This window comes from Ceratotherium simum, chromosome 5 (assembly GCF_057802395.1).
Source record: "Ceratotherium simum simum isolate JZ-2026a chromosome 5, ASM5780239v1, whole genome shotgun sequence".
Lineage (NCBI taxonomy): Eukaryota > Metazoa > Chordata > Mammalia > Perissodactyla > Rhinocerotidae > Ceratotherium > Ceratotherium simum.
The window spans coordinates 6,072,448-6,093,828 of NC_141904.1; the positions used below are offsets into that span (position 1 = coordinate 6,072,448).

The window sequence follows — 21,381 nt, forward strand, 5'->3', positions numbered from 1 at the left end:
GGGTGCTCCAGGAGCACAGGAAGCAATCCAAACTGGGTTACGAGAGTTGGTGGACAGGGAACAGTTCCTGCAGGAGACACTGCCTGAGCTGGGTCTCGAAGAATAAGTATGCGTTAGCCAAGCAAAGAAGGAAACACATTCTTCGTGAGAAAAGGGTTGCGGGCCAAAGTGGGTGAGTATTTGGTGTTCCTGGAGTGAGAAAGAGGGTGGGGGAGCAGGAGCCTGCAGAGGCTGAGAGGCTGGCAGATCATGAAGGACTTTGAATGCCACACCAGCACCAACAGAAAATGCTTCTACAGTGCTTATTATGACCAGGCCTGCTTCTGAGCACTCCCCAAATGTTAGCTCACTTAGTCTTTATAATAACCTTAGGAAGTAGGTATGATTTTTATCCCCATTTGATGGAGGAGGAAATTGAGGCCCAGAGATGTTAAGTAACTTGCCTAAGGCCACAGAACTGGGATTGGAACCTCTGAAGACCATGCTCTTTCCACACTAGGCTGCCTCTCACTAAAAGCTTCCAAAGGAGGAATGCAACCCTCAAGTTTGAGAGAGAGCAGTAGGTTGCGGTGTGGACTTGGCTTTTTGGGAGGGAGGACTAGAACCCTGGCCACTAGTTAAGGGGCTATTGAAATTGTCCAGGTAAGAGGTAGAGCAGCATGAACTTGGCAGTGACAGTGGAATGGAGAGGAAAACATCAATTTGAAAAACATTTGGCAATTAGAGTAGGCAGAACTTTTGATTGATCTGATGTGGAGATAAGGGTGTGTGTGACTATGATAAATCCCAGATTCTCATCTGGGTTCAAGTCTGATGTGTAATCTTGGTCATTTAATTACTGTCTTTGAACTTCAGTTCTTCTATTTTAAACAGATTAAATTATGACTGACATTGAAAATCCATTAGAGAATTTGAAATGGTGTTGTAAGGCGGCTGGCCTGCCTTTTGTACAGGAGTGGCCAGATAAGTGAGAAAATGATTATGTCAGCCCGTTGGATTTTGAAAGACTGATCTAACGTTAAGGGTTTCTTTTAAAATGGCTCTGCTCTTGGAAGGGTCACATCTTGCTATTATCAGCCAGGTCCTTGGTGTTATCACCTAATACTTTATCAGAAATTATGCCGTTGGTGAGGGTGAGGATGGGAGCGAGCAGAATGGAGCGGGCACAGCACCTGCGGGAGGGAAAGAGGCCTTGATAAAGGTGTCAGAAGTGGCCTCCTGTGTCACAGCGTCACCTAGAAAAAGCTGTTGCTTGCAAAGCTTTTGGGAGGGAAAGCGCAAGTGGTAATCTGGGAAAAAACGAAAACAAAGCAAGTATTGGCGATGGGCGGAATTATCCCGCCCCTTCCCTTCGTCTTTGTCTTTGGTGGCATCGTGGGCATTAAACCTAAAATAAAAGAGAAGCAGCTTTTAGAGAACAGGGAGAAAAGATAAAACACCCCTCTAAATGCTTTACCTTGTTGGTTTTGGCCAAGTCCTTTATGACGTTTGCTTGTTCTTCATCCTTGGGCTTCACTCGGAGCACCTTCTCCCTTTAAGAATACAAAAGATGGAAAGTGTGAACTGGAGGGCAGCATCCCTCAGTCCGCCTCCCACAGCCGGCAGCGCAGGCGTGGGGTTTACCTGTCGAAGCGGACAGGAGCGGTGGCGAGCGCGGCAGCGATCAAGCCCACCAGCAGGAGGGACCGCATGGTTCTCTGCCCGCCCCCGGGGCCCTCTGCCGGTTTTATGCCTCAGCTCTTATCTGGAGGAGGGACTGATTTCCTCTTAGGGTTCTGGTGGACAAAATGGTTTTTCCCTCGTGTTTTCTAGTTGAGGAGGGTGGGGAGGGGTGGCAATACTAGCACTAAATGCCCATTTTGGGGCAGGCACAGTGCCATGCTACTCATATACCTTTTACAATAGGGACCCCATTTTACAGATGGGATGGGAGGCAAATTCCTTTTTTAGCAAATGACTTGCCCAAGGTAGGAGAGCTAGTATGTTCACGGAGCTGGGATTTGAGCCGGTTCTTTGTTCTCAAATACTGCTCTACTGTGTGCTTGAACTGACTGACGGAAGGAATCAGTTTTGATTTGCTCTTGGAACCTGAATTTGGGAATCTGGCCACAGCACCTTGGTAGGTGATCCTTAGTAACATAAAATATGTTTTTGAAGCTACGTTGTAAATTGTTAAGTTAAAAACATTTAAATTACAAAATATTTTGATCATACTAAAAATGCTATAAGTAATCTGGTAGACACTGATGTTCACCATCTAGATTCTATGATGGCTGTACTTTTGCCGTGTTTGCTCTGTACCTCTCTTTGTAAAGAAGAAAACATCAGAGAAAGAGCTAAAGGCCCACAGCCTGGCTCCTTTCCCCTCCTCCTCTCTCTGTCCTCAGGGGGAACCCCTGTTCTTAAAGCAGCTTGAGGACTCCTAGAGGGAAGGCAAGGAGTTTACTCAAATGTGTGTCCATCGGCGGCCTTCTTCAGGGTCTGGATGCTGTAGGTGCCCAAAAAATGCTTTCTGAAAGTTGAATTAATGATCATTTCAAACAGTCTCTTGGGGGGGTTTTAGTCTTGAACACAACTCAGTTAATTATGGATTATTTGAGAGAAGGCAACACTTTTACCCAGAATCATAGGTAACTGAACAGACTGAGTGAATTTATCTAATGAGATAACTTATTAGAATTTCCTTTTAAAAACTACCGCTTCACACTGACAAGTGTATAGACGGCCATATATGAAACTTCTCAGAGTCATGGTTGTATACTTTTATTATCAAAATAATATTGTTGGGGTGATGCCCCTGTTATAAGTACGGCAGCAATAGCTTCATTCCTCTCCGTCTGGTAGGTGTACAACATAACGTAAGGCTTTCTTCTGTTCTCCCAAGAGGGGCCCCTTGCCCCAACCCTGCAGGTAAGAAAGAGGAAGGTCTTACAAATACCTTCATGTTCTTGACAGTGGACGAGCTCATCAGCACTAGAAACTCCCAAAGCAAATGCTTGCTCCATTGCTTCCAAGGGTGAGTTTGTCCGGGGTATAGAGGAAAACAAAGAGCTTGGCTTTGGAGTTAGACAGACGTAACCTCAGAGTGGCTCCCAGACACCAGCTTTTTCACTCCGAGACGCTGCCTAGTCATTCTGAGCCTTGGTTTCCTCGTCTGTAAAATGGGGATGCAACTGCGACTCTAACAAGTGGCTGTGAGGGCTAAATGAGATAACACATGTAAGGGACTCGGTGGATGGTAGGCACTAAAATAACGTGCCTGTGCCCTCTAGGTGGTTGACAGAATTGTCCGGTTCTGTAAACAGACTTACGGTTGGCCCCCGTCAGGCTGCAGACCTGAGTATCAGCGTATGTCCAGTGGTGGATTAAAGTGGTGGTTGTGACCTTTAGGGGTGAAATATCTCTCTGTATTTGTTTTAATGTGGACTACTTCAAGAAAATTTTTTTTTGTGTTATAGCTTTGCTTTTTGAAGTTTTATTTTCTGATTCTAAAAGTAATAACTGCTCATTGAAAATAATTTAGCAAAATACAGAGAAATTGAAAGAAGAAAATAGAAATCACCCTTAATTCTAGCATTCTGATATATTTTCTTGAAGCCTTTTTCTGTGTGACTAGTTTTAAAACTATGTAGAGAGGCTTCTATGCATGTTTTCAGGTCAAGTAGGAAGGACACTTCTATTTTATTTGGGGATCTAAGTAAATGTTTGAGGGATCCTGGTATCTCTCAGGATAAGACAGGATAAATAAATCTTTGACTTCTTGATATCTGTTGCATACTGACAGTTCTCTGTTTCTGGAATAGGACACAGAAGTGTGATGCTTTTAAGACATCCCACTCCTCCCTGACCTATTTAGCCTCTGAAGAACTGTACAATAGATGGATTTCAAGAATATTCTGGAGCTTTTTCTCAGAACGAGTGTGATTTCTTGGCAAGTATAGTTCAGTACAACCTTATATTACTGCATCAAGATTTATAAAAGGTCTTGGCATGTGTATGGAGGAGGATGAATAGTTGTTGGACACCATATCATTTTAGGATTGACTATGTAAGACAGTATGATGTTTCATATGTTAAATTAATCTCTTTAAAAAGAGATTTAAAGTTGGATGTTTCACATGGCAATAATTTTCCATCTTTCTGGATCTTTGCACTCCTAGGATTTTCATTGTGGTGTATGCCTATCCATGGTTTAAAATATCACTTTATTTTTTTAAACTATGCTTTTCTGCATATTTTTCAAACATTATGACTAGAAAAGAAATGTCCTAGAAAATGGAAGCAAAAGCTCTCTTGGATTTACAGGAGTCTTTCAAATAATTCTCTATCTTCAAATCAAATCTAGTAAACTTCTGGAATACCTTTAGATATTTCATAAAGGATGTGTTGAAAGAAAAATTTGTTACCCTTAGTTGTGGATGTTGGACTCAACATTGAAATGAGACTGCTTTGCAAAATGCTGCAGAGGAGCTTCATTAGTTGCAGCAAAGGTGGCATTTCTGGACGAAGACAAGGTGTGTGATTCAGGCATGTCAGACCTGGTGGAGGGGGCGTCACTACCTGCTCAAATGAGATGAACTGAGAGGCTCATCAAGACCCTATTTGGCACCCAAATAACATCAATAACTGTGGTAGTTCCTTCTTCTAGGCCTGAAATTCTCTCTTTGACCAATTCATATAGGTTAGCTGGCAAAAGCAGATGAACACATGGGATGTGATTCTACGTATGTAGAACTTCCATAACCCGGACTGGAAAACCAGTCTTGCTGTTTTGTAGCCACACCACTGGGGAAAGGAAAGCTTCAGGGGGCCATTCCTGCGCTGTTGGTTCATTGCTGCTTTGGGGGAGGGGAGAATGTGGAACTGAAGGCAGGGCTCAGAGTCTGTCCTGGGCTCTCTGGGTGGGAGTGTATTACAGGAGGGAGGAGGAGAGGTGCGTCATAGCTAGGCTTCTGGGTGGGTGGGCCTGGGCAGGGACTCTCGGCCATGTCTGGTCAGCAGGGCAGGGGACATATGGCACTACTACACGGGAGGGACTAAAGCAGACTCCTCTTTCTGTTTTTCTCAGTTTAGCTCAGGCAGGTGGCACTCCTAGCCAGCTCGTTGTAAACTTTCAGTTGGCAAGAGATACAGCAAAAATGCCTCCCGTGCAGGAAGTCCTGCACACATGGGATTTTAAATGAGAATATTTGCATATTTGCTTTCCTAATCCTTATTCTTCTACTTAAAAATTCCTTGGAATTTTAGAAAAGCCCATATATAGTCCTAATTTCTGTTTTAAAACCCTCAATTTAGGGGCTTCGGAGGGTACTTTATGGTTTACCCACATGACTTCTGAATTTGGGGCCACAGTGTTCCTCAGTTAGAGGTCCCCTGCTAGAGGCAGGGGAAGGGAGAGTCCTTGGAACTATCTATGGATTGAATGATGCACCTCCAGCAAGATAACTTCACTTGGGTAACCACGGTTGAGTTAGCCCTCCAATTCACAACATGGCTTTGACCTAAATAGAATGGGGGGAAGATAATTTAGCTAAATTACTATTTTTAAAATTATGATCAGTACTAATTTAAGAATTCACGAGAATTTCTTTTTTGCACTTGAGGATGTCTCTTTATCTTTGCCTATTTAAATAATGTATTCCTCAATTATTTTGAAGATTGCTTGGCAAATTGTAGCAGCTGCACTGCTACCATCTAGTGGACAATTAGTGCAATTAATCATTCTTGCGCTTGACAACTTCCAAACAAATCACTGTGACTTCACAGGATTCTTTTTTGGCTAGAACACTATTAGACGTAATTCAACATATTATGCTACATATGGAATCCTATTTTCCTTGAATCCATGTAGAAAACAATGAACTAATATTTTGTTCTATGATTTTAAAGTAAGAGATGCCCCCAAATTATAACTAAATACATATTATTATATTTTAAAATTTGGACTCTGTGCAATACTCTCCAACATTAGCACGTTTGGTTTTGATTCTGGAAAACTTCAAGTCATGTGTAATGTACAAGTCATGGAGTGATTTTTGCCTCTTTCATTTTGGGCCCAACTGGTCCAGCCAGCGTCCTTGGCACTCTCTCGTTTCACTTCCAATCTGCTGTGCACACCCTAGCCTGGCTGGTGTTTTAAAGAAACCCTTATCGTGTCATTTACAATATAATGTCTTTAATGACTTCTCATTGTTCTTAGACCAATGGTCCAAATCCTGAACGTGGCCTCTATGCTCTGCCTGTCCCCATCTCCCTCCTCAGCCCCTACACATACCCTCTCCCCTCAATTCTCCAAGTTCCACCCTCTCTGGCTTTCTTCTCACAGCTTCTGAGTGGTCCCAGGGCCTGGCAGTGATGCTCCCTTGGCCCCGCTGGTTGTGACTCATTCTTCAGATTTCCCCACTTCCTGAGAGAGCCTTCTCCCCCACGTCAGGTGGGGAGACCTTTTGTATGTTTTTTGTATCTATACTGCCCAGCACTTATTTGCTTGATATAAATTAAATCTCTAATTATTAAATAATTGTTTGTTCATGGCTATCTTCCCAAATGGCCTGTATCACCATCAAGGGCAGAAACGTTATTTTTCTTTTTCATTGTTCTGTCCTCAACTGCTTAGCAGAGTGCTTGGCACATAATAGAAGCTCATAAAGTCACCTGAATGAACTGAGATGAAGCTAAACCAAGACAGAGTCTTGTCACCTGTACCACGTTTTACAATCCTAAATTCCCCCTATATTTCTTCTTCTTCACAAGCCCCCCATTATAGCCTGTGCATGTCTGCACTCTGCCAGCGTTGGCCAATACCCCTAGGACTTTAACTCCTATATGGCTGACCCTCATCATCACCTGTGCACAGCTTGCTTAGCCGTTTGTTCACATCATTTTTCTCCCAAAGAAGTAGACACTCTGTCATGTTTTTCAATGATAATGATTCACTTTTATTATGATCAGTATTAAAAGATGCAAGCAGTTTAATAGACCCAGAAGCTTCAAAGAAAGTTTGGGATCTGGAAAACATCCAGTCACACAAAAATAAGAATTCAGGATAGGAAAGAAACAAAGAGTGAGCATTTTGAAAAGGCTCCCAGCATCTGGACTAGTACAGATGTTCCAGGACGTAACTGGCGACATACTTGACCGCCAGCAGCGTCTCCTCACAGGTTGGCTGGATCTGGGATTCAGGGAGGGCAAAGCCATATCTGCCTGTGTCCCGGAGTTCAAAGGTGAAGGAGTATTTGATTCCTTGGTCATAAGCCCAGTCATCGGAGCCCCCAGCAGCAGGATCTGAAACGTGTGAACAGCAGAAGAAAAATCTTTAAACCTAGGAAGGAGGTTAAAAAAAAATGCCAGCTTCCTTTTATAATTATAAAGTTTTCGCTGTACAAAATAATATAGGTAGGCCAGTTTTCTAGTAAACTGGATCATAAAAGATATGGGGGCCTATTTTAAAAAGTTAGTTCTATCTTACCTCTAAGCCCGCTTTGTGGGAGTGATGGGTTTCATACCCCAGGAAGGATGTACTTTGTGATATACAAACTTCTCGGCACGCTTGTATGCCATGGTAAACTGTGCTATATAGTACGTAATTTGTTTATAAAATATATATGATTTCTGGGAAAAGAATGTGTATCTCCTAGGACAATGAGGAAAGCTGCTGGACGATTGGTGACAGGAGAGGACTCCAAACCCTGAGGAAACCATGCTGAGTGATGGAATTGGAGCAACTTGAGGGCAGGGCCCGGCCTTCGTCTTTGTTTCTCAGGGTCCAGCGTATGGCCTGGCCTAGATGAGGCATTCATTCAGTTATTCATCCAATAACAGTTATGATGGCACTGCCACGCAGATTCCGTATTCACTTGTTCATTCATTCATCCATTCCTCCATTCGTTTATCTATTTACTCAGTCAACAACCATACAGCCCCACTGAACAGCAGCCCATGGGCTCAACTCTGGAGATGTCAGGACAAAGGAGAGACATGGCTCCTGCCCTCCGAGGGCTTACGGTATCATGGAAAAAGAAACCTCACTGAGCTAGTCTGAAGAAAACATACAAGAGGTTCACAACAGATGAATAGGTGGGTTATTTCTGCTAGAGCCCCCTTAAGAAAGGAGTGTACTCCATCAGATTCAGAGAAGTTTAAAGACGGACAAGAATACAGAAAACCATATTCTACATAAAGCTTTTAAAAAACCCTCAGGATTGGAGCCTCTCCAACTGCACTGGAGGCCCCTTGATGACAGGACTGGGACTTTTCCCTTGTATTTCTAGTTCTTTCAGACCTGGCGCAGAAACCTGGGGTTTCTTTGCACAGTTCCAAAGCCCAGACTCACAGATTGTCGTGGCCCCTGGGCCGTAGGTGTACTTGGTGCCGTACAGGGTGGCAAGTTCTTGCACGGTAGCTTTGGCCAGGGCGTCCTGCAAAAGGACCAGCAGTAAGCGAGTAAATAAATGAATAAAGACACACTGACAAACACACACTTGCACATTATTTTTTTTTATTTTTATTTTTTGTGTGAGGAGATCAGTCCTGTGCTAACATCTGCCAATCCTCCTCTTTTTTTGCTGAGGAAGACTAGCCCTGGGCTAACATCCATGCCCATCTTCCTCCACTTTATATGGGACGCCGCCACAGCATGGCTTGCCAAGCGGTGAGTGGGTGTGCGCTCGGGATCTGAACCAGCAAACCCCAAGCTGCCACAGCAGAGCGCGTGCACTTAACTGCTTGCGCCACCGGGCCGGCCCGCTGCACATTATTTTTAAGACATTGAAGACGTGTAGGTCACAATTTGGGTTAGTGTTTTATACTTATTCAGCACCCATTCCAGTGTTTCCGCTTAGTCATGTGATCCAAGCGATTCTTGTGAAAGGGTGTCTCTCCTCACGCCCTCCCCACGCTCTCACTCTGAGCTTCTGTCTGTCACACACAGAACGCGTCCTACTGTGTCCACACCATTGCTAGCCTCTGAGTGCTCCGTGAACGTTTCTGTCTTCTATCTCAGTGTCCCAGGGTCCAGCCCAGGGCTTGCCACTTAGTGGTTGTCCAGTAGCTATTTGTTGGAACTCAAAGAATGATTAGCACTCTTATCCTATTATTTGAGAATTAGGTCCTTCCATTGATTTTAAATAATTGTTGCAGTAAAGTATGGGCCCTAGCAATAAATTCTATTTTAGTCAGAGGATAATCTTTTACTTCGTTTTCTTTGCATAGAACTTAGTTGTTCTTTTTTTCCTAGAATTCTTACTTAGGCTTGTTAAACATTTTTTTCAAACCTTAGTTCAAGCTGGAGGAAGGAGGCTGTAGCGATCTGTAACTGTCCCAGGCATCACCTTTCCTGACAGTAAAATGTCACTGTGAATTAAGAATTAGTTTATGTCTAAGGATCAGTTTGGCAAATCTATCTTGTCGCTGGAGCTTGTAAGAGAAAGGCAGGAGGCAAGGCGGTCTTTATAGTTGTGCGAAGAGGTTGTCTACCTCTTTTAGGCAAACAAACAAAAATCAGATACAAGCAAAATAACCCCCCAAAAAACGAAACAATAACCACCTGGAAACGTGGCAGGTTATAAAGCCAAGATAAAGTCCTGACGGGATTGTGTGAGTTGGGGCAGGAGTGTTAGAAACGACACTGTGAATGATTGGATAGGCAGCGTGCAGTGCCAGCACACGAATGCTTAGGAATTGGCAGCTCCGAGGACGAGGGCTAGTTCCAGCTTGGAAGATTTTCCGACTGAAAAATTAGGAAACATTCCTTCTATTTCAAAATGCAAGACATTTGAATGGCCCTCGGGCCCCTACGCCCAGCTTCTTGAGGAAAAGGGCTCTGCACCCCACTCGTCCTGCACCGGAAACACCCTCGAGTGCACGCACATGCTGCTTATTTAGATGAGTCGCTTGAAAAACAAGGCCTGACTCGGCCGTCTGGGGAATAAGATTTGAAACTCTGATTGTTTACGACAGGAGAATTAGCCATAATTCATTCTGGTTATGAAACTAGCTATATTTCATACTTTGGCATCATAATTATGTCTTGTACATATGCTTGGAGAACCGTGAAGATGGTGATGAAATCAGCATAATCCTATTTTTTACAAAGTAGCAGCTTCCCTCAGTCTTGTTCTAATATTAAACCAACTTAGTAGAGTCTTACTTCAAATTGATGAGGGCATGGCTATAAGACTTCAAGGATTCCAGCTCCTAAGACTTAAGGCTTTATCAATCAAGTGGTAAATTAGAAAATTTAAAAAGAATTAGAACATTTAAATCACGATTTTCTGGTCTGGTCCACTGAAATAATGAAATCCGTTTCTTGGAACTAAGTTATTATTTTCAGTTTTGGAACCATAACATGACAATTTTAGGATTTCCCTTCCCTTTTCTCCAAACTGGTAAACTAATATGTGCTTTCTCTTACTGCATGGAATCTTCACTATTGTGATCTAAATGAATAGTTCCTGCTGTTTAATCTTGTTCTAACCAACATCCTAGGGTTAGGTCTTCTCTCGTCTCCTATGTAAGGGGCCTTTGCTGATTGAAATCAGAATAATCTACAATCATTGCCTATGCTCAGAAGAGATATAAAACTCTTGAACATGGTGCAGTACTAGTTCTTTTGTAGGTAAACAGTATTACTGTTTCCTACTATTCTACAGTTTCTTTAACTTGCCATTCATCGAAGGAAATCTCTAGTTAGTTATTTTTCTGTAACGCAGAACCTCTGATCCTAAAGAATTTATTCCTTCCCTAGCTACCTTCCTCAGGCTCTTTTTCTCTTCTGCTTTTCTTTTCCCCCTTAAGCCTTGAAATATTACTTTTAGTTAGTAGAAATATGATTCTAATATGTTTGGAAGCTGTAATGTACAGCATAGTGACTATAGTTAACAATACTGTGTTGTATCCTTGAAGGTTGCTGTGAGAGTGGAGCTTCTACCTTCTCAACACAACAACGTTATCATTATGTGAGGTGAAGGATGTGTTCACTAATGTGGTAGACATTTCTCAATGTACACATGTATCAAACCATCACATTGTATACCTTAAACTTACACAATGTCATATGTCAATTATAGCTCCATAAAGGTGGAAAAAAAGAAATATGATTCTTCAGGATTAGTTCCAAATGTGAAAAGTTATGAAGATTAGAGAAAATTTAAGACAAGAAGATCATTGTCATTATCTATGAACTCCTGTACGTCAGTTGACCTTCAGGTCTCTCAATATATTTATTGGTTTAACGTAACATTTGAGTTATCTGACAAAACCAAAGGGGCTTGTTATCTCTTTTGACTTATCAACATATCAGTTTAGTCATAACTACCATTACGGCCACACAAATGTGTTCAGTTTGCCTTTCCTCAAAGTGATAGCCAAGTGCTTTCTGAGCCTTCAGAAGCATCTTTTGGAAACAGTAGTTTTGCCTTTGATGCTGAAGCAACATCTAAGATTGATGTTAGCTTAAAAAGGCTTATTTTGTTCTCGTCACTGGTGCCCATTGAAGGAACATTCAGTTGTGCCTCAGGCTTGGCTCTCCTTGTCCTCAGTTGCTCTCTCATCTTATATTTACCCCATCACTCATCTTCTGAGTGTCACCTCATCACCACATCTTTCAATGGCTGTCTCACCTTCTATTGAAGTCCAGCCTCCTTGCTTGGCAGAGAGTCTTTGTGAGTTAGTCCCTCCCTTCCCTCTCAGGCTGTGTCACCTGCTGTGTTTTCCCACATTCCTTCAGAGCCAGGTTTCCCTGAGCTACTTCCCTGCACACCCTTTCCTGCTTCTCCGTACCTCCAGGACTTTGGGCATCCTTCTCCTTTCATTGGAATTACTATTGTTCTTCCAGGTTCAGTTTTAGCATCACCTTCTTCGTGAAGATGCCCCTAACACTCTTAGGGAGCCCGAGCACCCCTCCTTTGTGAGGGCTCACACCTCTATGAGAGTTCTTATCACCGTGCTGCAATCAATTGTTTTCACATCTGTTTGCCCCGCAGGCGAGCTCTTTGCAGGAAGGGATTTTTGGCCATTCATTTTGTATCCTCAGCAGACTGCACAGCATGTAGCACACGGTTGGTTGATTGAGTCTTATCCTAGGGCTTCAGACCATTACAGATGGGCCCAATTTGAATGGGCCCAATTTGGGGGTAGGGGTGCAGAGTGCTGGACTCTGCAAAGGCTGAACTGTGACCCACCTGAGTGGACACTGGGGATGCTTGTGGGGAGGGTGGTGGTACCATGTAGTGATGGTTGATGGGTTGCCACATTTAGACATGGACCTCTGCTGTATGCTTTACTTGTTTCTATTAAATTTTAAAGAAATGAAGTCTGTGGACCCTTTCTCTCAGCTCCTCTCAGGCCAAGAGACAAAAAAGTCAGAACAGACATTAATCAACCAAAATATCATATTTAAAATTCCAATTATCTTAACAAAAATCCCTGGAATCAGTGTGGGTCTTTTTCTTTGAAGAGTTCAAATACTTTCACAAATGTTACTCATTTATCTTCACAACATTATCTGTCCACATTTCATCGACACAGAATTTTCTAGCAGAATGGAATGCCATGTGGCACAGCACATGTGGTGGGAATGTTCCAAACAAGATGGGTAGACCCACCCTGCCAGGAATGGTAGAGAGAGGTGATTCCTGTATTTTCTAGATGTTAGAATGGTAATTCCTTTTCCTTGTCTGTTTCTGTCAAAAGGGTCTAAGACAGCTGATGAAAGACCCGCAGAAGCAATGACACATCAGAGAGCCTGATTCACATCTCGAAACTCCAATGAATGACACTTTCTGTACAATCTGTCATTTGAGGGACATTTTACATCCTTGCTTAATGGGTTCAAAATAAGAACTAACATTTACATAAAATCTTAGACTTTAAAAAGAGCTCTTGATAAGAGCTAGATATTTTTATCCCCATTTTACAGATAAAAGAACTGAAACTGAGAGAGGATAAAAGAACTCGCCTAAGGGCGTGCATCCCCAGAAGTGGCTGACTTGAGCTAGGTTCTTCTTGCTTTAAATTTTGTGCTCTTTTTCACTTCTCCTCGTGGCCTTTCAATACTTCAAAAGAAGTGTTGCTGGAGCTGGTTTCCCCAATTGTAAAGACCAGAAGGAAGCTAAATATAAATCAGCCTCAGAGAAAACTTTGCTTTCAAGAAGGCCAGGCATGGCCTGCCTTTATTAATCCTTCGCGACGAGTTTCCTACCACGTCTTATGCATGTTCTCTTTTGTCACCTGTGTTCTTAAAAAGAGGCCTTGGTTATAGAGCAACAGACAGAGAGAGAGTCTAAAATGTCACATCCAGGGGCCGGCCCCGTGGCTTAGCGGTTAAGTGTGCACGCTCCACTACTGCTGGCCCGGGTTCAGATCCTGGGCGCGCACCAACGCACGGCTTGTCCGGCCATGCTGAGGCCTGTCCCACATACAGCAACCAGAAGGATGTGAAACTATGACATACAACTATCTACTGGGACTTTGGGGAGAAGAGGGGGAGGATTGGCAATAGATGTTAGCTCAGAGCTGGTCTTCCTCACAAATAAAATAAAATAAAATATAAAATAAAATAAAAAAAAATTAAAATAAAATAAAATAAAAATGTCACATCCAGCTCAGAGAACCAAGAGACAAAGGACCAATGAGAGTAATGTTTCGCAGGCTCTGAGCTCCAGGGCTGCTGAGATGAACAGGCCAGGGTGCTCTTTTCCACTGCCCTGCGTTCCTGGGTAATATGTGATCAGGAAGCCCCTGTCCCATGACTGTGCTCATGGTGCTCCCTGCAGCCTCCACGTACACAGCCACTGTCATGACACGGGGCTGCCTCTTCTCATCGTCCACGGGGCCATTATTACAGTACAAGAAAATAAAAGCCCCGAACTGACTGTGGGGTATAAACTAATTCACAGGAAATTTCCTTCAGAACTTTGTTTCTAACTCAAGTCCTGAGTTTGATCATCCCTCTGGGTGAACACACGTGACAATGGAAGCATCAAAACGGTCTTTCACCGCTGCTTCCTTCCTCTGTCCTGTGATAATGGGTAAGTTACTCCAGGGACCAATGAGGAAATTACCCTTTATAATTTTGGTGCAAAAGGCAAAGCCTGCAAGGCCTTGAGGAGAAAGCCTTTGGGACTTGAAAAAACAAATATGTTTCTTAGAAAAAGGAGGAGATAAACAGGCATAGGCTCTGGTACAAAGCCCTGAGATTAGAGGAGGGGAAGGAGTTGGAGAAAGGCTTGGCTTAGGAGAGCAGGGCCTGCCCATCTTGGCAGAGCCCGTGGGGAGTGTGCGAATGCTTCCTCTGATGGAAACCAAATTGTTTCTGTGGCTGATCTGTGTACGTATTTTTAAGCTCTTTAAAATTCAAGGAAAATGTGAAGTGTGAGTCAGCTAAAGTTGCAAAGTCCAGAGATTTTTTTTTTTTGGTGGAGGTGGTGCTTCTTCCCAATAAGTATTAAAAAATAGATGCTGTGTAATGGGGATGTACAGGGTTTCTTGCACTTTAGATTTGTAGAACATTGTAAACTACTTGTGAGGAGGCTGTAAGCTCCTGTGAAAGTCGGGGACCTTTGGCCAGGAATGTGACTCTTGTTATCTTCGTTTAGAGCAGAGTTTCTCAACCTCAGTGCTCTGGACATGTGGGCTGGATCATTCTTTGTTATGGGGGCTGCACTGTGCATTGTAGGATGTTTATCAGCATCCCCTGGCCTCTACCCACTCAATGCCAGTAACTTTCCCACAGTTATGACAACCAAAAATGTCTCCCCAACATTGCCAAATGTCCCCTGGGGATGGGGAAGAGGGCAAAATTAGTTTAAAGGAAAGTCAGATAAAAGATATAATTATGGTAAACAAGAGTGTATTTTAGAGGAAAAATTAAAAAGGAAGACAACTCGTTTTAAAGGTATTCTGAATGCTTTACTTTTCTCTACTGACAATAGCACAAGTGCCTCTTAAATACCACCGCTAGGTCAATCCTGCTAAAATATCATTTTACCAGCAGGGTTGCCAGATTTGGCAAAAAATATAGGGATACCCAGTTAAATTTAAATTTCAGGCAAACAGTGAATACTTTTTCAGTATAGGTCTGTCCCATGCAATATTTGGAACATAAACACTAAAAATTATTTGTTGTTTATCTGAAATTCAAATCTAACCAGGAGTCCTGTATTTGACCTGGCAAATGTATTTACCAGCTCACAGGCTCCAGGGCTGCTGTGACCCAGGATTCATTCTGACATTCAGGTCCCTTCATAATTTGGTTACCTCACCCCCGTTCTTCCCTCACAAGAACACTCAAAACAGGCTGACCCTTCTACTCCGCTCCTCAGCTCTATTTTTCTGTCTCACTGTTTCACGTTGGTTGGCTCTTCTCTCTGCCTAAAATACACTCTTCCTTCTTCTACCACCCAAATTCTGCCCTTCCTTCGAGGCTCTGAACAAATTGTAACTCCTCTGTATAACCTTCCTTGAATAGCCTCATCCCATGTTGCCGTTTTCCTGCCCTGAATTCCTAGCACTGTGCCTAGCTGGAAACTCCCAGTTCTGCACTTCTCTTGTATGGTTTCTGACATCCGAGTCTTGCCATTTCAATAAGACCCTGTGTCTTCAGTGGCAGGAACCATGGTTTATGCTGAGCTCTTAATAGGTGCTCGATGAAGTTTCTGCTAATTGCCTGATGAGCCATGTACCGACCAGGCCCTGTAGGAGAATTTTAACAGCTTGAGGAGTCACTTAAAATGTATACTGGTAAATCAACAACCAGTTTCTGTAATCAAAGAGATTCTGCAGTTGTCATTTAAAAATTTTTTGTCTTATAAATGAGATTAGAAATTCTGAGAAAATTCCTGAAGCAGATGTTTTGCGCCTCAAGTCCTGTCTGCCTTGGCTGCTGGTAGCCTGCCTGACAGGGGGACTGTGGGCTTGTTACTCCTGTTATTAGGCAGGGACGTGGTGGCAGCTGTGATTGGGTGTGCGCGTGGCCCTGCAGTTGTCCACCTCCTAATCACAATATTTCTCGTCTCTGATTTTTATGTTTATCTCTAATCATGGGTCTTGCTTTGTGCTCATGTGCTTGGGTGGAGCAGTGGATTTCTATCTTGATGGCTCATTAACTAAAACTTTAATTAAGAGGTAGTGAGGGGCCAGTGGACTGGAATGTGTTAGACTTTAGAAATGGATTTCTATCTGTTGGTCAAGTTTAATAATTTTTCAGAAAGACTGTCATCTTTGTCTTCGTTAGTGAATATATACCCATGAAGGTATGGCCCAGAATCATAAAAACTGGGCCCTGAGAAGTTAGGCATCTCAGCTGACCAGTGTGTATTCTTAGCAATGTCCAGGGACAGAGGTAATAACGATGTATTTGTGGGATGGAAGACTTTATTTGATGAATGTTCTTCTGCAAAACAGCTACATGGGATACCAACATAGAACATGGCCACACAAATATGTGTGTGTTTCTTTGGAAATTGGGTCAGCTTAGGAAATTCTTCAGGATCCAACAGCTCTAGGCCCAAGGCTGCCTCTACTACTGATGTTGGCTTAGCCAAGTCTCTGTTGTCTCAGCTGGAAAATGAGAAAGCAGAACCAGAGAGACTCTAAGATTTCCAGCTGTAAAATTTGGTGCTTCTAATGCAGAAATGTGGTGTGAGACGCTGGATCAGCACCTGTGTGTGGTGCACATCTGCCTTCCATTTGGTCTATCTGGGGAAGGGGTCAAGATACTTAGTTGACCAGTTATTATTCTAGGTTCCTGCTTTTGGACTTAGAAGTGTTATTATAATCATAATTATTATTAACAGTGCCATGTTGGCCTCTTTGTGGGGAAGGTGGACCAAAGATTGGAGGCTTCTCTATGCTCAATCAATGCAAAGATATGGATAGGTTTGGGAGCCTTTGCAATTCTGTCTCCTAGTTTTTCTTTCCTCTGGTAATGAAGAGGTCATACAATTCAATATTTCATTATCCTTTAGAATTTTGCAAGTGTAGGTATATTCTTTTTCTGGGTCTTAAAACTTCCTTTGAAGATAGTGATAGAGGGTTTTATTGAAGAAGTCAACACTGAGGGACTGGACAGATTATGAAGCCATGGGAAACTCACAGTGCACCTTCTATTCTTTCTTGAGATAATATGGTATGTGTGAAAGCAATGTGCAAATTGGAAAGCATTATGTGTGTAAGATACTCTTATGATTCCTCATACTTTTTCCTGATCTGCTGAAGACATGTTTTTTTGTAGCCTTCTTTGTAATCCATGCTCTTACTTTTCCTATTCTTTTACTTCATTGGTCTTTTGCACTCCCATCTCTGCCTTTCTTCCCTCTGAGGGTCGTCTCATGATATGAGTAATTGTCAGGAAATCTACATGTAAGATCTTTCATAAATGAAGCCACATAAATTTTTATCATGACTCAGATATCAAAAGATTGGCACTTACAATATGTTCTAAATTTGGGCTGAGAATGCTAATGTAAGTACAGAATAATTTCCTTCAGTTTAAAGTCTTATTCTCCTTGAAGCATTTTTTGTTGGCAACAAATATAATCTTATAAGTTTTATAAGTATAAAGAGTAATAAGAATCATATATAGGGCCGGCCCCGTGGCTTAGCGGTCAAGTGCGCGCGCTCCGCTACTGGCGGCCCAGGTTCAGATCCCGGCACGCACCGACGCACCGCTTGTCCGGCCATGCTGAGGCCGCTTCCCACATACAGCAACTAGAAGGATGTGCAACTATGACATACAACTATCTACTGGGGCTTGGGGGTAAAAAAAGGAGGAGGATTGGCAATAGATGTTAGCTCAGAGCTGGTCTTCCTCAGCAAAAAGAGGAGGATTAGCATGGATGTTAGCTCAGGGCTGATCTTTCTCACACACAAAAAAGGAAGAATCATATATATATATATATATATATATATATATATATATATATAGGCAGAATTCTGTATAAGACAGAGTCTGCTTTGCATCCCTTTAAGAAAATTCTGAGTTTCCATAATGTGGTATGTCAAGAATTCATCTTTCTTATCTTTCCCTATCTTTTGTTTTCTGCAGTGGGGTCACATTTTTCTAACTGAGAATTAATATAGATGCACTAGATTTGGATGGAACATTCCTCTTTCTAGGTCAAGACTTTTACTTTGTTTCCTTGATATCCTCATTACAAATAAAAACCAGGAAAAAGTCAATATTTTTCTTTTGAGAGACTCAAATTCTCTTTGGGCTATACATATGTTTGTAATAACACTATAGTTATGAGTTGTTTTAGCAAAATGTGCTTAGGAAGTAAGTGAATTGGAATTATACAAAATAAGAAAAAAATTGAAAGGATCTCTTATTCAAAAGATTTAAGTTGCTTTGGAGTGCCAAACTAAATTTAGATCCCGAATGAATCAAATAATCAAATCAAATAATCAAAAAAATCAAATCACCTTAGATTTTACTAGTGGCATTTAAATATTTCTTTTAAGATACTAGGCAAAAGTTTAACCATAGAAAAAAATTATTGGAAATTAAAGTAACTTTTAAATCAATGAATGTGATATAAGTGCAATTAAGTTTTGCATTTTAGTCACCTATCTTATCATGCTCTGCAAAAGATAAGAAGTAGCATGTACTTTTCTTTGAATTTATTAGTTTTGTGAGTATAAAAATAAACATCCAAGATAAGATGATGTTGTGGTCTGTACTTTTTTTTTTTTTTTTGGTGAGGAAGAGTTGCTCTGAGCTAACATCTGTTGCCAATTTTCCTCTTTTTGCTGAGGAAGATTAGCCTTGAGCTAACATCTGTGCCCATCCTCCTCTATTTTGCCTGTGGGACGCCGCCACACATGGCTTGATGAGTGGTGCATGCGTCCACGCCCGGGATTTGAACCTGTGAACCCCGGGCCACCAAAGCGGAGCACATGAACTTAACCACTATGCCACCGGGCTGACCCAGTCTGTGCTTTTTTTGAGAATAGATTATGAATGTTTTACTTTGATATAATTCTGTTTATTTCACTTCTTTGTTAATTAGAATTTAAAAACAATTTTGGAGGACAGGATTTCGAATATCTCTTACTATTGCTTTTCTTTCCTTGATTTTAAATGGAGAAATGATTCTTGGAGAAGAGCATCAGTGGCTCACATTCTGCTGGAATGGTATCACACCACTTGGGGCACATGTGAATTGGCCCACTAAACACACTAACTCTGAGTCTTGGGTCTTTCCCTGGATAAAACTCTCATAGGAAGTAGCAAAAATTATTCATGAGATCCTAAAGGTAGAACTTACATGATTGTTTTTTTTACAGGATAATTTGTAGACTTTTAGAGTAGCCCAGATACGACATTATTTTCGTATGGAGCCAGTGGGGTGACAAAGCTTTCATCTCTCAAAGGGCTTAAACTTACTCCCCAAATAAGAAAATGTATTGAGACTTGGTGAAGCAGCTCAATTACAAAGAACACTTTAAGCTTTTCTGTTAGCATTAGTCTTTTAGAATTTATCTCTAAAACTAGTTGATATTAAGCAAACTGGATATATTGGTTATTGCTACACTTAATATAGTTTACAATTTTAGTTTTAATATTATACTTATTAATTCATTATACTTATTATACTTATTAATTCATTATACTTAGTTATTATAGCTTTGTCTTTTCCTCTTCTGATGTGGAACAATTTAAATGTATTCACATGAATTAAGCAAACAACATACCTGCACCTCCTCTCCTCTGGTGGCCAGAAATCTAGGGGTGAAATGAGGTACTGACCACTCCCATCTCTGGGACAGCAGGCCTGTGAGCACCCACTGGGGACACTTACAGACTGAGCATGATTGAAAAACTGAAATATTTAATAGTTCCAACTAATGATGTTTTCCTTTGTTTTTTGGCTACAGACAGGGAAAATGGGAAGCTTTTTAAAAAATAGCGTTTTTTTTTTTTTTTATTAAAGAAAAGGACCTGGCCAACGATTAGCTATCAATTTTCTAAGAAACTGAGTTTTTTTCTATTTTGCTCTTCACAAAATATTTACAGCATTACATGTTTTATTTGGTCTCTGAAAGACTGTATCTGAAAGTACAAAACAACAATTTCCAATTGTTAAAGTCACTGGGGCTTCGAATTTATGCATTTAGGTGAGCCAAATATCTATGTCATTGTTTAAGTGGAATACTTTTTTTTTTTTTTTTGGCGTAACTCAAATGCTTTAAATCTTATACTTGTTCTTTTAGATAATTGGTCCCGACCTCTGGCAGCCAAATGTTTCATAAATTTAAAAAAAGTATTGTTTGAAGGATCAAACCTGCTTATTTTTAAAAAACTATACATTGATGTGTGATATTTGTTAATGTGAATGTCATTAAACTCTTATGTTATTTAACTTTTCTTGTTATATCTTGATTGTCCAACAAGACTGCTAGTTTTTTGAGTCAAGGATGCTTAAATTTCTTTGCATTATTTCCTGTATCTAATAAGGACCCATTCACATCATTGGTTCATTGATTGATTTACTTCTGTGTCTCACCTAATCAAACTGTGAAATAAGCAGTTTTAGGATCTCATCATTTAACCAGCTATCAACCAAATGTGCCAAATTCCTGATGACAGCTGCCGTGCTCTGCCTGTGTCAAATCCAGCTCAAGGCAACTGGACAGAGTTGACTCTCTGATTAAGATCATGTATGAGCTGAAGGAACTTTGTTGATTATGCCAGATGCATCTGAAATCATCACGTGAGTCAGCCTTGCGGTCAAGCAGGAGGAAGTGGAACTGGTGTCATTTTGAAGATTAGTGAATAAACCACATGTTGGGGACTATTCCCTGCATCAAAATCATATTTCTTTTAGTTAATTTATCTAGCCAATTCTAGATTCCTTGTAAGTCTGTAGTAAGTTTTTTACTTCTACTACCAAAAACCAATAATAGAACTTCCAGAACTTGTTCTTATAATTTTTTTTTCAGGAATAGAATTAAAAAAATCCCAACAGTGAAAGACCATATCTACCACCATGACTACTTACCAACTCGACATCATTCTCTGGGAGTTTGTAAGCATAGGAGTAGGGGTAGAGCAGCATCTGGGAGTACGAGTGGATTGTCAGATACGCCTTGATGGAAGAGAGGTTTTCGCGGATGAAATCGGCCAGGGCTTTGGTCTCTTTTTCAGACTCTGCGGCAGGTCCGCAGTAAGTTTCATCGCAGGGGCTGCTAGAGGCTCCAATTGCTGAAAAAAATGTATATTGTTGTTTATGGCAAATGGTCATCTACCGAAGTTCTCACAGGACATGTTTCAAACTTTCAAATTAGAGAGTTAAAAATAAGTTTTTTTTACAGGAATCCTTATAAACATCCTCATGTATGTATACATTATAAAGTATGTATACATTTAGTCACAAGATTAGG

General features: G+C 41.3%; 2 protein-coding genes across 2 annotated transcripts in view; both read right to left on the reverse strand.

Annotated features, from left to right (window-relative positions):
* CPA3 (carboxypeptidase A3) overlaps positions 1–1,757 on the reverse strand; it is a 28,598-nt gene extending 26,841 nt beyond the window's left edge. The window contains exons 1-2 of the mRNA XM_004419270.3: positions 1,624–1,757; positions 1,457–1,532 (exon numbers count right to left, since the gene is read on the reverse strand). Coding sequence (XP_004419327.1) covers positions 1,457–1,532; positions 1,624–1,691 — 144 coding nt within the window. The 5' untranslated portion in view covers positions 1,692–1,757. The remainder of the gene's footprint in view (positions 1–1,456; positions 1,533–1,623) is intronic.
* Positions 1,758–7,096: 5,339 nt separating this feature from the next.
* The window catches only part of CPB1 (carboxypeptidase B1), a 33,187-nt gene continuing 18,902 nt past the window's right edge, over positions 7,097–21,381 (reverse strand). The window contains exons 9-11 of the mRNA XM_004419271.3: positions 21,000–21,202; positions 8,333–8,417; positions 7,097–7,284 (exon numbers count right to left, since the gene is read on the reverse strand). Coding sequence (XP_004419328.1) covers positions 7,097–7,284; positions 8,333–8,417; positions 21,000–21,202 — 476 coding nt within the window. The remainder of the gene's footprint in view (positions 7,285–8,332; positions 8,418–20,999; positions 21,203–21,381) is intronic.